We start from the raw sequence: 14,419 nt of genomic DNA, 5'->3' as shown, positions 1-14,419 counted from the left end.
GCTCGGTAGTAAAGGCCACATTGTGCACTATAGTTACTGAGGCCTTTGGGATTGTTAGTGCATTTGTGCAGTCCACTCTCATTTCATAAATGTGTATGTATCGAATTAGTGCTGGTTAGATTCAGCTCTTGCGAAGTTTTGTTGGAAATTTCAGTAAACCCTCATTATACTGAAGTTGAAGGGGGAAGCCAAGGTAAGGTACTTCGTCATAACCATTACTTTTAGTCTTCCCACACAGCCAACATTGCATGCAGCGTGAAGGGTTACAGTATTTCAAGATATTAAACAGAGATAACAGATAGAGTTTAAAAACAGAACAGTTCGTTCTATATTTATATTTGTTGACTTCTTTTTGGCCTTTCTATAAGGCCCTTGCTGTCATTGCTATAATGTGTATAGGACACCAAGCTGTGTTGTACATAAATATTTTGTAGACCGGTATGTGAGATTTTGCATTATACTTATGACTGTGTTTTGTATGAGCAGATTCGGCAGTTGCTAATTCAAGATTTTGCACTTTTCGTCTCGTTCCCCGCAGCTACTCTCTCATCGTCCTGGACAACCAGAACCTGCAGCTGCTCTGGGACTGGTCAAGCCGACCGTCCAATCGCACACTCACCCTGAGCAGTGGCAAGGTGTTCTTTCACATCAATCCGAAGCTGTGCATGAGCCAAATTGTGGAGCTGAAGAACCACACGACCATCACGGAGTGGAGCGACCATGACGTATCGCCACACACCAACGGAGACCGGGCAGCATGTGAGCATCCATATTGCACAAAGAACTTCCACATGGCATAGGGGAAGATGCATAGAGTTTCCGACATAAGTCACTAGTAGGAACTGGGCACTAGTGTATATGTTGCAAAGCTATTAACCCAGTGAGACTCGCAGGTAATGTACACCTTCCAGAAGTGCTTGGATTTAAAGTGGACGGAAACATCAACCGATCAGCAGTCGAGATAGGTGGGAGACGTTAGGAGTGTGAGGCATAAGTAGCATTACAAGGTAGATAGAGAAGTTTTTAGGAAGAGAAAACAAATTAAGGAGATGTATACAGAGATGCTAGAATGAAAAGCATGCATAGCGAATCTGATTAACTCAAGCAAGTTAGGTGACTATTTGTCACTACCACGTTTTAAAGGAAATGCCAATAAATCATCATCATCACATGGGAGCTGCAAGTCGGGCAGTTTAGCCAGCATGAGAACGAAGGGAATAACTTCGTCGTCCTGGCTTCAAACCGCTTTGTAACTTGGCCATTTGGCCATTTTAAACAAAATATTGCATTGCAATTGCAACATTCTGCAATTTTTATGCATGTGCATGTGTTTGTGCATTGCTGTGCTTAGAAACAGTGAGCGTAACAAGTAACACCACTATGACGTCCAATACCACAAGCAGACAGATCAAACAAAATCATGCACTACTGATCATTCCCATAGTAGCTGAATGATTGCACTGCCAAAGTTCCCTTTAGTAAATTCTTTAGGGAAATCTTTGGGAAGATAGCCTTAGCAGGGGGGTTCTAGTGATTTCCGTGTGTGTACAGCACTTTTTTGCATGGCAAGGGGTATAGAAAGGAAGCAGAGGAGAGTGATAAAGGAGGCAATATTATGTCGGCACGTACACCTAAGTGTGTGCAGTGGGTATTGCACAATGTGTGCTTCTGATACAGGGGAAAGACACGGGAGAGAGGAGCATATGGTATGTTGGGGGGCTGAGGAAACCTTGTGTCTGCTGGATTTAGGTATGGCAGGCATAAAGAGCAGAGGTGCACCTCACTCAATCAACTGTATGGTTTTGCAAGGTTAACAGGCACTTGATCAACTCTGAACTTTCTTCCATGGCTTTGTCTGCCATGACATGGGCCAGAAGCCCTTAACATCTCGCTTGAACAGGCGTGCTATGTAGACAAGCCTTTTGAGCACTGATTGTGACTTGATACACTCCTATCACGTATGGAACAGCCAGAAAAGACTGGTTACGTAGTCACTACATACTCAGGGACTTGTTCAGACGATACTTTAAAGGTAGAAAGTAGCGGAGTATATCTGTGGTGTATTTCCTGAAGAACGTTAGTTAAGCTAAATTCGTGGATATGGGACAGTTTGGGGATCTTTGTTTAGTTTCTCAGATGCAGTACACTTCTGGCTGAACGCGTCAGGATGAGCCAATTTCCAACGAGCTTTTAAGTCTGTGTTAAAAGGAGTCTAGCACAGGTATGTGAACGAAGAAGGAAGCCCAAATGAATGTTTATGCTTGAGCTCACCTTGCCAACATTTGAGTAACAGCATATCAGCATATAGCCTTTAACACCCACAGCAGTGCCTAAGTATAGCAGCCAGTGCTATTGATAAGGTTATGTGCATTTGTGCCGAAAGCAAGGCTTCACTGATCGAACGCACGCATCTCCTATGTTTTTTGGAACACTGCTCAAAATCTGTGATTGAGTGCAGTGCAGCCGCAACAACTATACCTGTTCTATTTTTTTATACGATGTTCGCCGTTGCTTTTTATTGCAGGTGATGTTCACAAGATCAACGCCACACTTAACAAAGTGGGCAACAAGTTTGCTGTCATCAACTGGTCCCTGCAGTTCGAGCAAGAGATCCACGACAGAAGGTCTCTTCTTGGCTATGTGGTGTACTATCGCGAGGCGTAAGTGTTTGAATTCCTGTATTTTGGCCACGTGTTGGAGAAGCTCCTGTGTCTAGCTGTTATTGATGAACCATGCTTGATAACTTGTCACATGAGAAGGTTTTAATGAATAATTATCATTGTTAGACAGTTTTGTTCAGTTTTGTTCATGCCTTGCCTCTTTTTTGCAGCCCGTTCCAAAACGTGACCCTCTATGATGGTCGGGATGCTTGCAAAGGAGATGTGTGAGTATGGCTACTAGCCTCCTTTTCTTTTTTGAATAATGTTTCAGTAGGTTGAAATCTAAGAAACTGATTAGCAGCTTTGGATTGACGTCACATTTAGATTTTCGAACGTTTGTGTTGGACAGAAATGGACTAAACGCAAGCATTGAATCAATTTAGATTGTTTTGTATTGCCCTTCTACAAACTGCAAAATTTGTTGTCAAAGATGACATAGTTACAGTGAAAATCGCAATGTAAGGAGCCACAGAATTGTGCCTGCAATAATCTGGAATTCCTGTCTAGGTAGTGCCGGTGGTCCCTAAAGCCGTACTCAGCTGGACACTACTGTCTGCTTTGAGTCGGAGGCCTGCACAGAAAGGGCAATAGTGTTTATTGAGCTGTGTGAACTGGTTGCATCAGTGAGTTCTTTTGTGTGTTCCAAATTTAATAAAATTGGCACAAACTGCATTTTTTATTTTTCGGTGAAATTCATCCCAATTGCCTTCCTGACTGCTGTTTATAATTCATAAATGGGTCATGTTACTTCATGGGACAATAGTGGCAGCAATTCTTATCTGTGTTCTTGGATGTGTGCCTTGTTGCAGCTTTTCTTTAGAGGTTTTTGACAGTTCATTCTCTCTTAACTGTACTTCAGGTGGAAGATGGTTGATGCAGACGTAGGTGTTGATGTCCAGATCATTGCACACCTCAAGCCATTCACACAGTACGCTGTCTATGTCAAGGCCTACACGCTGTTCACAACAACTTCAACACAAGGAGCACAGAGCGAAATCTTTTACTTCAAGACCCTTCCTGCATGTGAGTATAGAGTTCTTAGTCATGATGCCAGCCATGATACTGAATAAAACTTTGGTTCCTTGCTTTTTTATGCATGCATTGCATGCTGCATATATGTAGCTGTTAAATTTGTAGGCCCACTAAGCCGCATCACTGTTCTTGTCCCTGTTTCATTTCAGCTCCAAGCCAGCCACAGAACTTAAAGGCACATCCTGCTAAAGACTCTAAACTGCTCATCAGCTGGGTACCGCCAAAGCACCCTAACGGGGACGTCCGGTACTACCGGGTGGTGGGCATAGCGCAGCCCAGTGCTCCTCAACACCAGTACTTGGGCGAGAGCCGAGACTATTGTATCGACCGTGAGTAGTACACTCTTTAGCAGAGTTAATTGTAGGACTAGTTGGTATATATCTCTAAAATCAAAAACAGCGCAAGGAACTGGACAAGAAAACGAGACAAACACAACTTTGTGTTTGTCCCACTTTCTTGTCCCGTTCTTTGCGCTGTTTTTGATCTTAGAAATGGTACACTCTCACTGCAGTGGCTGTTACAGGGTCTTTCCAGTAGTACTTGCTAATCTTAAATGGGCCCTGAACCACTTTTTATAGAAGTAAAGGAATGCATTTGAGGTTACAATAGACAATTTTAGAAAAAACTTTGCCCCAAAAAGTACTTCAATGCATTCAGCAGAAGCAGAGTTATTGGCAAACATCCCTTATGTGATGCTTCAGCTCCTTCTTCAATGACTTGCACTGCGAAGGCTACGGCGGAGCAGGGCGTGCCCACAACGCTTTGCCTACTGAATGTCGCCATTGTGCACAGCTCAAATTAGATTTTGGATGTTGACATTAAGTTTTGTTTTGTTCGCAAAGCTTTGTTCAGGAGCTCACCCGACACACGTCCTGCCTCTTTGAGGAGCAAAGTCCAACTGACGGTGGTCCGGAGCAGACCACCGTGAGTTGCACTATATACATATACACGCACCGCTACTACATGACTGGCTTCCCACACTTTACGCCCTTTTTTTCCACTTTGACACTCCTAATGCTAATGCATTGAAACACTTGTGTACTGTGGGTCTTTGCTAAAGAACTACAGGTGGTCGAAAATAATCCAAAGCCCTTTACTATACCATATAGACTCGTGTAAGGGCCGCACCCATGGGCTGCACCCCACTTGGCAGCCCAAAATTTGGCCCCAAAATTTCCAACAAAGAAGCAATCGCGTTCGGTGCCCCAATGGCGCTCACTTGCATCAGCGAATTTTCGCGCTGCATACTTCTGCGTGCCACTACTAGATGGCGAGAGCTGCACGTTGACCACTGATGAAATGGTACACCCAGGATTCCGGGGTGGGCACAATTAGGGGCGAAGCTCCTCATAGCGGCACCCGTTCGTTTCCGTCGTAGTAGGTAGCCACGTCTAGTTTTATGAATTGCTTAATAGATGGCGTTGTGTGTCCGTATATGTATGTATACCCATATATACATATATATGTATACGTATAGTATAACCGGAAGCCGACTTCCGCTTCCGGTTCCACTTCCGGTTCCGCTTCCGGTTCCGCTTCCGGCTTCCGGAGAACGCTTCCGGCGTTTTATGAAAAAAAAAATTCTGAAAGTTGTGTCCGTAGCGCGGAATCGAACCAGGGACCCCTCGCTTCCGAACGCGCGGCGCTAACCACTACGCCACGAAGCGCACATAGACACACGCACCACGATGGCAATAAATACCCAACATTAACGAAAGGCCGCGTTTCTAGCGCGTTTCTAATGCGTTTGTGCTAGCGCGTTACGGCCCGTGTAAGAAGCTGGTGTAAGACGCTGTGGCCTCTCCGCCTTACCTTCAACGCGTTTCGAACGTGCTGCCCAAGGCGGTGGCAAGTCAAGTTCAAGTCGAGGAGCGTTTATGAATACGGGGGGTATACTCTCTCAGCAGTCATGTGATGGCGTCGGCAAACGCGGTGCACGTTCCGGCATGTGTAAATGGCTGCGTAAGACGCTGTGGCCGCTCCCCCTTACTAGAGAGTACTGCACGTTTCTAACGCGTTTGTGCTAGCGTCCCCTTAAGCGGGAGATCCGATGATTCCCTCCGGAGCTTCGCCCACTCATCATCATTCACCCCGTGGATATGCTGTGATTTTTTTTTGACCAAATGGTTCAGTCCTGTGCAAGGGCCACACCTCATCAAAATGGGGGAAAAAAAGTGCAGCCCTCACATGTCAATACAGTATGTCTCTCATGGCCCCAGCATTCATTACAATAGGACATTATTCCCAACAGTTGAATTTAATAAAGTTTCTCTCTTTTCTGTTGACCATAGCGGCACTGGGAATTCGGGGCAAGCCAGATGGTAAAGATCCACTAGCCCCCACATCATCAGAGCCTGCCGACAAGCCAGTAGTGAAGCCAGCTGACAGTTCACCTGCAAAGCCACCATCGAATGACACCTGTCCACCATGCCCGAGTGCTCGGGACCGTGAGGTCAATGAAGAAGAAGTTGAGGAGCGAACCAGCTTTGAGGACGCCATACACAATGTTGTCTTCCTGAGAAGGTACACACTTGCTTAAAATTGTGGCTATCAAGCTTGATGCATTCAATTGTTAAGTAGAGTGCCAGTATTTGTGTCACTTTATTATTCTTTCAACAAACAGTGAATGGATTGCAGATCTTATACAGATGAGGGTCCCATAGTCAGAGACTGTAAGGGTACCCTCGCTGTGTACACAATTGTGTACGGCAAGATAGTGTATCAACAGCAAAAGCATTGATGAAGTTAATGATATTTAAAATGTGTTGCATACATCTTTAAACACTTCCACTTGGAATTGTGCTGCAAGTTTGAATAATGTGTGCAAAATATCTTAGTAAAATGAGTGGGAAGGTAGACGGCTGGGTGATCTTGCTCGATGTGAGTATGTCATTGTATTTAGCGGGTTCACTTCTTTCATTGTTCTTCACAATGTGTTGCACCTGGCATAATTTTCAAATGGCTGGATAGGTGCTTTTCAAGCCTGCTGGACATGAAATAGTTGATATTTTCTTATCTGATGTTCCTGCAGCGAATTTTCTCATGGAGTCTGCATTCTGTAAACTTGACAGAACTCACTAAAGAATTGAAAATTCTTAATCTATTCTGCAACTGTACAATTTTTATGAGTCTGAAGATGCAAGACATACGATGAAAGTAAGATTTTAATCAACAGAAATAATTGGAACCTGAAAGGGTTAATAACAGAAATCAGAAAAACATGAAAAAACTAGCAAACTACAAAGAACAAACACCATTTAGTAAAATACGATTAAGTAAATATAATGTTCTAATTACATTTACGAAAGAAATATAGCACAATACACATGTTTTTTTTTTTTTCAACACGGTTGAATGCCCTTGCAATTGTTGGGCAAAGGTGGAATGGCGGCAGGCGTGTTCCAGCTTAGCCTTGCACCATGAGAGATTAGTATACACCGTGACAGATGGTGTCCTTGCCATGCGTGTTGTGTTCCAACAGTGCTGTTTGATTTCAGGCAACAATGTACGTGCACACAATCAACAGGAGCTGAAGTTATAAAATGATTAAAAATGGGGGGGCGGGGGGGGGGGGGGAAGCATAAACTAGCACGGTTACTTCTTGTTATGATGCTCACACGTGTTGGTGCTCTTCAGGCTGCAGTCCTTGTCGACAAGTTGTGACTCAACTCACAATCCATGACATTGAATCACTCTTTAGCATGTTGTTTCAGCAGATTTATTTATTTATTTATTAGTACCTAAAATGCCTCAGGCACGGGGTGTTACATGAGAGATGGGCCATTTAGTGATAATGATTCAATGCAAATCTTAAAACCATGTGGATCAGAGGGAAGCACAGCGTCCTTGGGAAAAGTATTCCAATGCCTTGCAGTCTTCGCAAAAAAGGGAGCACAGGTTGCTTTCGTATGTTTATGTGGCAGGACAGATGATGAGCTGGCACAATTAATGAGGTCCTAAAAGAGGAATAGCAAAAATTGTGGTAAAGGCACAGCCTAAATCTACAACACCTCAGGTCTGGGTTAGCAACACCCACTTCAGGTTTTAGTTGTGCGACGCTGGTGTGATATCAATTCCGTATTTATTCGAATATAAGGCAAGGCTTTTTCCTAAAATTTTTAGCTTCGAAGTCACCCCCGCCTTATACGCAAATTTTGCCTTTAGGTGCGGCTTCGCGGCAGTGCGAATTTCGCTGTATAGTGTGGCTTCACGGCAGCATGACTTTCGCCTTGTGGTGTGGTTTTACTGCAGCATGCGCCGCAATACCATGAAGCCACACTTGAGGCGATGTTCGCGCTGCCATGAAGCAACACCTAACTGCAAAATTTGCATATAACCCGCACGTCACTTGTTGGAGCCCCCTTCCCCCATATTTCATGGTCGCCATTTTGTGTTTTGGCTGTGTTAGTAATTCAGTATTTCGGGCAGTCCCTGCAGAGTCTGAATAATCCGTCGGCTACTCTATGTCGTTTTATATAAGTGTGCATGTTTCAGTTTTTTTCTTGGATTCTTCAATTGGCGTCCCGCCCCCTTGCCTTATAATCGTGACCGCCTTATAATCTAATAAATACGGTAATCGGAGTAAACGAGTTACAATGCAAATTGCCTGCCTCTGTATAATTAGGCCATTTTGAAGCACTTTGTCTATCGTTGAGATGACTGATGTGCTTACTTCCTTCTACGATAACTGCGCAAGCCTTTGTGAATGTAGTAGACCTCTGTGCTCTATACAAGTTTTTAAAGGTACACTGAAGACAAGCACTAAATTAGTTTAGAATGGCAATGCATTCTTTCAAAACTCTATTTTCATTAATTTCGTGGTAAGGGGTTGTTTACACAAAAAAAATGGTCTAACTTTTTTTTTTCTTGCCAAGATTTTAGTGCTGGTACACCAGTGTGACGTCACAGATTTCAAAACATTTTCTCGTATTTGGACAATTGTGACGCAGTAAACGTTCTTGAAAACTTCCTAAGTTCAGTCTTTGGTGGCTGTAGAATACAATGCAATCCATCTTTAGCGATAAACGATTAACTAGGCCCGAGCAGATGCTGTTAAAATCGGTTATGTCACTGCGAGCTGATGTGGAAATTCAAGGCTGCCATGTCACCTGTATTTAATTTCTTCATCTTATCTTGCTTACCAAGCCTCCTCTTATGGTAAGAGTGGCTTTTTATTATTATTATTATTATTATTATTATTATTATTATTATAGGAGTGTAGTTTGCCAATTCAGCTAAACGTATTTTTTTCTTTAGTGTTGTTTTATGAAGTAAGCCTTCGTAGCAGCGGACCTCTGCCCTCCAAAAGAGTCTTTAACACTGCGAAGAGCCCTTAGTGTTTCTTCTCTCTTGTTTAGGCCAAAGAAGGACTCCTCGGAACAGAGCAGCGCAGGAGAGCGGCACAAGCGCTCTTACCTGCAAGGTGGAAGTGAGGCAGGGCGTGACAACGACCTGGAGGGGGAGAGCGCACACACTGTAGAAATCACCACTTCTCCAGCACCGCTGTCCCTGCCCTCCTCGGCGCTTCCGCCGACTCCCTTTAGCTCGCCCGCTGCTATAGCTGGCAGTGGAAGCGGAGGCTCCTCCGTCAAGGATATGCTGGATGTCTTCGACGCGTGCAGCTCGTCTAGTGGCAATGCATCCTCTGCAGAACACCATTTTTGTTCCTGGGTGTCGAATCAGACGCAGATGCTGCAAGAAGGACTGCATCACTTCACAGAGTACTCAATACGGGTGAGTGGGGTCATGCATGTGTCCGAGGTGTTCTTGATACATTAGCATGTATAGCAGCTGTCTTTTGCCTAGCTATGTCCGCTGTCATGAACGATAAAAAGTGGTATGAAGAAAACGGGCCCGAGGACAGCCGCATTCATAGTGGTAGCATACTTGGTGCAGCATAGACGCTCTGAATAATGCCAGGGTTCTCAGCCAAAGAAGCCAACCAAAGGAGTTTAGCTTGCATACTGTAAAGCATACTTTGTTCAATAATAAACCGCCTGGTATTGTTTAAAACTGACATTATTGGAATCGAATGAAATGCTAACCGAGGAGCTTCTAACGGGAAGCTACAGTTTCCCCTATTTGCCTATCATTACCAAAGACAGATCAATGTTGCTCACAGAGAGCGAGAATGCGTGCCATGCTGTGCCATTTTTCCTTTTGTTTTATTTGATGCTTGTTATCTCGCTTTGCTGCTAAAGCACTACATGCATTGCTTCAATCGTTTGCAACTCGTACAACACGATATCACTAGCAGCCACTTGGTTCTAGCATAATTACGCATAATGCAGATGATGGGGCAAACCTTGAGAGTGTGGTCACTGGGTAGCTGCTACTTAAACAAACCTCAGTAATGCATTTCTGGGAAAGAGAGAAAAAAAGAAAGAAGGCATTCATTGCTTCCCCATAAGTTGTTTAAAGACAAGTGCAGCTGTAACGAACTTCTCTTCTACCTGATGCAGTGGCTGAGCACGAGGTCATCAGTTCAATTCCCTACCGCTCCGGCGGCACGTGCGCATGTGCGCTTGATTTAGGGGCACATTAGAAACCTCAGGTGGGCAAAATTAATCCAGAGCCCCCTGTGCAGCGTCTCTCTTAGCCCATAATTGGATTTCACAAGGACATCTGCTGTAAGAACCCACCCTTGTGCATGAAGCAGTTCCTTTTAGATGTGCTTGGCTATTTTACATTCATGTTGTCTGTAGCTTGAGGTGGTCACTGCAATTGTACGAGTAGGGCTGTGTAACATCTTATAGCATCTCATGGCATATTTTTGTTTTCGCGCAGGTCCTTGCTTGTCACAAAAAGTTGCTGAGCCGGGTCAAGCAGCCTCTCTATGATTGCGAGACTGATGCTAAGTTTGAGAATGAGCCTATGTGCTGCAGTGTTGAGTCCCTCACACGGATCCGCACACTTCCTCTGGGTAAGTTTCGTCACATTTTCTGCATGTTGTAGGGTGGAGTACCCTAGGCGCGTCCTGCAGGACCTAAATAAAGTTTTTCCAGTCCAGTCTAGTTTTCTTTTTTTACAATACTGTGTATGCAGTAGCTGATCATTAATTATGGCTCGTAATCTATTAGCGTATAATGATTGTGACACTACTATGTAGTAGTTCTTACTTCTGGTTGACCGTAGTGCAGCTGAGAGCAGTTTTATGCCTCGAGGCATAAGGAGAAACATTGTGAGGTGTGCAAAATTTACTGTCACTGTATAGATTGCAAAAAACTCATTAAGCATGGTTATGAGAGCAACAGGGAGTATGCAGCGTGTGTTCTTAGCACTATGGTAATCAGCATCATATTTGTTACCCTTTTCCCCTCGCAAATTTACCGATGCACCCCCTTTGACTGTGCTACTGTGTCGTGCGATAATGAGTTCATAAATAATAAGTTGTTTACTGCACATATGTGTCTGGCTTCCTCAGTTTCACCACATCACAGGTTAACGGCCTTTGTTAAGTGTGGCATATTGCCTAACATTTTTATTTCTTTAGCTTGCACCTTATGCAACATGTGCACCAATGTTGTTAAGTGTCCGCACAGCATTTCGTTACCATGAAAGATTGCTTGAGTTGGGTGCAAACCAAGTTGGGAACACTTGAGCTTGAACACTGTTTCCTTATTTGCACTGTGCAGCTGACGCAGATGACATCGACAGCTCTTCAGTTGTGGTGCAGCACGAGAACACCACCTCCTTTGATGGGAGCGCCGGTGGACTCTTCGTCAAGTGGGCACCACCACCGGACCCCAACGGTTTCATTGTGTCTTACCAAGTCGAGTACAAAATGGTCAACCAAGAAAAGGTTCGATACACTTTATTCATTCAGAGAAATTTAGGTATTGAATTGTAATTTAAAATCAAAATGAAATTTTATGGCAGACAGCTCTCTTTTCTGCACTTGGCCTGTCCAATTTCTGTCCAGGCCTTCAAAACAACCCCTTGCATGTGCTTTTTTTTTCTTTACAATGCACTTCGCCTTCTGAAAGAAGGGCAGTGCAGCTTTCACCCCTCGCTACGCGATGCTGTATAGTCATAAATTGGCAAGTAGGTGAAGAAAGTTAACTAATGCGGACAGTTTTTTGCTGTCTATGTTGCATGGCTGCTAAATGTCTCTCGGGTCTCTCAGAATTTTTCCTCCTTACAATGCCGCATGTGCCAGCACTGGTTAAGAATCGCAACTCGTCACTGTTTGTCGTGCTGTAATTTACTGCATTCGCCTGCATAATTAATGAGCACCTTCTTTCATGTAAAGTTGATCCAAAGTGAGATATACATATGGAATGCCGAAAGTGAAAAGAACAATTCAATATGTTAAGTTTGCATCATTCAAGTGAATATTCAGCCCAGCTTCTAGAAACCGAAACTACTTAGTAAGAAATGCTTGATGATAAAAATTCTAGTGCTTGTTCTGGATACTTTTATGGTGCTCTGTGATTAGCAAGAAAATTGCTGTTTTTACAAGTAAAATAAGAAAGGAAAGAAATGGTTTACAATTTAAGCAGCTGTAATTTTCTAAGACTTAGACCTTGTTTTATGGACAGCTATGGAAGTGTAGCCACAGAAGTGTGTTTTCACCTCCTTTTATCATCCTCAAATTTGCTAAGGCATGTGAGAATGCAAGCTTCAGCTTGTTAACTAAAAAGTGATGACAAGATGCCATTTAGTTATGCTGTTGGCAATCACTGCTTAATAATTGGTTCTAATGAATGTGTCATCATCATTTATATTTTTCAGGCAGAAATGTATGCGTTAGCATCTAGTAAGTATGCTAATTGCTTTCTGTAGCAAGAAAAATAAAAGTTGCAGTTTGGAACCACTGCGCAGTACCCTGAAAAGTTCACCCTCGCATCTGTATCAATGTGAAGCTTTATTCAACGTTTTGTCAACTTTGAAGCGAGGCATAATCAAGTGAGGCATAATTAACAGATATTGGATATTATCTTTTAGCAGACACCGATATTGGAGCTAGGAGGTTTTTGTATGAAATATGGACATTTGGAAGCATTATTATGGGGATTGCCCAAGATCTGAGCTATGCAACTACACTCTTGACTTTAAGTGTATATTGTAAAATGCATATTTCTTAAGTGCGAAAATGGTAAACTATGTGGACATTTTTTCATCATCTTTTTTCCAGTTCAAGCCGTTCCAGTTCTGTGTCTCCCACAGTGAATTCTTTAGACACGGCGGGCGCGTTATTCATGGTCTTGCACCAGGTAACTACTCCTTCCGTGTGATGGCTTCATCGCTGGCTGGACCTGGAAACTGGACACGTCCGGTTTACTTCGTCATTGCTGAACGCACGGGTGAGCTATAGCTCTTTACTGCAAATTCATTGTAACTGTTTACTGAGAGCTGTTTAACATCATCATCACACTTATAAGTGACAGTTTAGTTAGCGTTCTGACATAATGACAAAGAATGCAAACCAGACTGCCAGATTGAGAGATTAGCTCCGTCAGAAAGAAATGGAAATAATGTTGGTTTAAAAAAGTGATGGAACTGTTGATGGGTGTCTTGAAGCCAAGCTAAGAAAGATGCAGGGTAAACTTCACCCTTTCGCTACCTCGACGAGCTGAGCTAGTCCACACGGTTTGTACCGCTCCCACCGAAGACGAGCTGGGCTTGTCCACGCTGAATCAAGCGCTTGCGCACTGCTGCCTTGAAGCTACCCTGATGAATTTTGCTTAGTTGTCCTTGGCTTCAACAGATGGCACAGTAAAAAAAATAAAACGCGCTCAAAGCTTGCATCTTGGCCGAAAAACGTTTCAATGCTGGCAACTGGGATTTAAAAATGGCATCCTTCTCTGTGCGTGCGCGTGCTTACAACGGCTCCACTACGAAAAAAAAAGGTGGGGGGGGGGGGGGAATGTTTGTTTGCGGACGTTTTGTCGGACTCGGACAGTGAAGTAGAAGTTTGGTTCTCCTCCAAGAGTGGCAGCGACGATACTGAGCAGCATATCTTCTCGGGATCATCGGATTCCGATGACGACAGCGTCTCGACGTGTAGACAGTGGACGCCAATAGATGTAAAGAACCCCCTATTGCCGCCTTCTAGGTTTGTTTTCACGGCCGCGCCTGGCAGAAAGGTACCCGTGACAGAGGATGGAAACTGGGCGCGGTATTACTACAAAAAGTCGGACAATCTCCACTCTGGAGTGCAGTGAAGCCAACTCTCTTTCCATATTTAAAAAAAATATATTTTGCGTGTATCTTACAAATAAAGTGCCTTTAGGGATGTATTTTGGTTGTTTCAAGATAAGTCGAATTAATTCGGCAAATAAAAAAATAGGTATTTTGTATTTTTTTTGGCCAGAAATCTCGGTAGGGAAAGGTTGAATGGCTAACTGCGAGGGGAAAAAAAATATATAAAACTGCATCTTGAATAAAGATGTAATGCAAAGGGTAAAAAAGAAAGTCCGACGGTAATGTGCTTCACTGCTGGCTACTAGAGGTGATTGTACAGAGCTAGGCGAAACAATATAACTGCAAAACTGAAATTAACACAAGGTTGTCTGCTTGCGGAATGTCATGATTGCCCATTTGGTGTGCCTGATATTAAGGGTAATCACGTAGGTTAATCTTTTAAAGATGCCCTTATCAGCAGCTGCTCGTAGACTTGAGTAACACAGTTGACTTTTATTAATTCGACCTTGATGGGACCGGAGAAATCGGTCGAATTATCCGCCGGGTCAAATGAAACAAGATGCAGAAATAACACTAAAACA

General features: G+C 43.5%; 1 protein-coding gene across 2 annotated transcripts in view; it reads left to right on the top strand.

Annotated features, from left to right (window-relative positions):
* LOC119442694 (insulin-like growth factor 1 receptor) overlaps positions 1–14,419 on the top strand; it is a 178,640-nt gene that overhangs the window by 139,434 nt on the left and 24,787 nt on the right. For both annotated transcript variants that reach the window (XM_049662322.1, XM_049662321.1), the window contains exons 10-19: positions 539–759; positions 2,525–2,660; positions 2,831–2,884; positions 3,520–3,683; positions 3,842–4,021; positions 5,984–6,215; positions 9,050–9,425; positions 10,479–10,614; positions 11,327–11,493; positions 12,829–12,997. In XM_049662322.1, the coding sequence (XP_049518279.1) occupies positions 539–759; positions 2,525–2,660; positions 2,831–2,884; positions 3,520–3,683; positions 3,842–4,021; positions 5,984–6,215; positions 9,050–9,425; positions 10,479–10,614; positions 11,327–11,493; positions 12,829–12,997 (1,835 nt within the window). The remainder of the gene's footprint in view (positions 1–538; positions 760–2,524; positions 2,661–2,830; positions 2,885–3,519; positions 3,684–3,841; positions 4,022–5,983; positions 6,216–9,049; positions 9,426–10,478; positions 10,615–11,326; positions 11,494–12,828; positions 12,998–14,419) is intronic.

The sequence above is a fragment of the Dermacentor silvarum genome, chromosome 2 (genome assembly GCF_013339745.2).
Source record: "Dermacentor silvarum isolate Dsil-2018 chromosome 2, BIME_Dsil_1.4, whole genome shotgun sequence".
NCBI lineage: Eukaryota > Metazoa > Arthropoda > Arachnida > Ixodida > Ixodidae > Dermacentor > Dermacentor silvarum.
The sequence above is the reverse complement of the archived record's forward strand: the minus strand, read 5'-3'. Positions and strand labels throughout refer to the sequence as shown.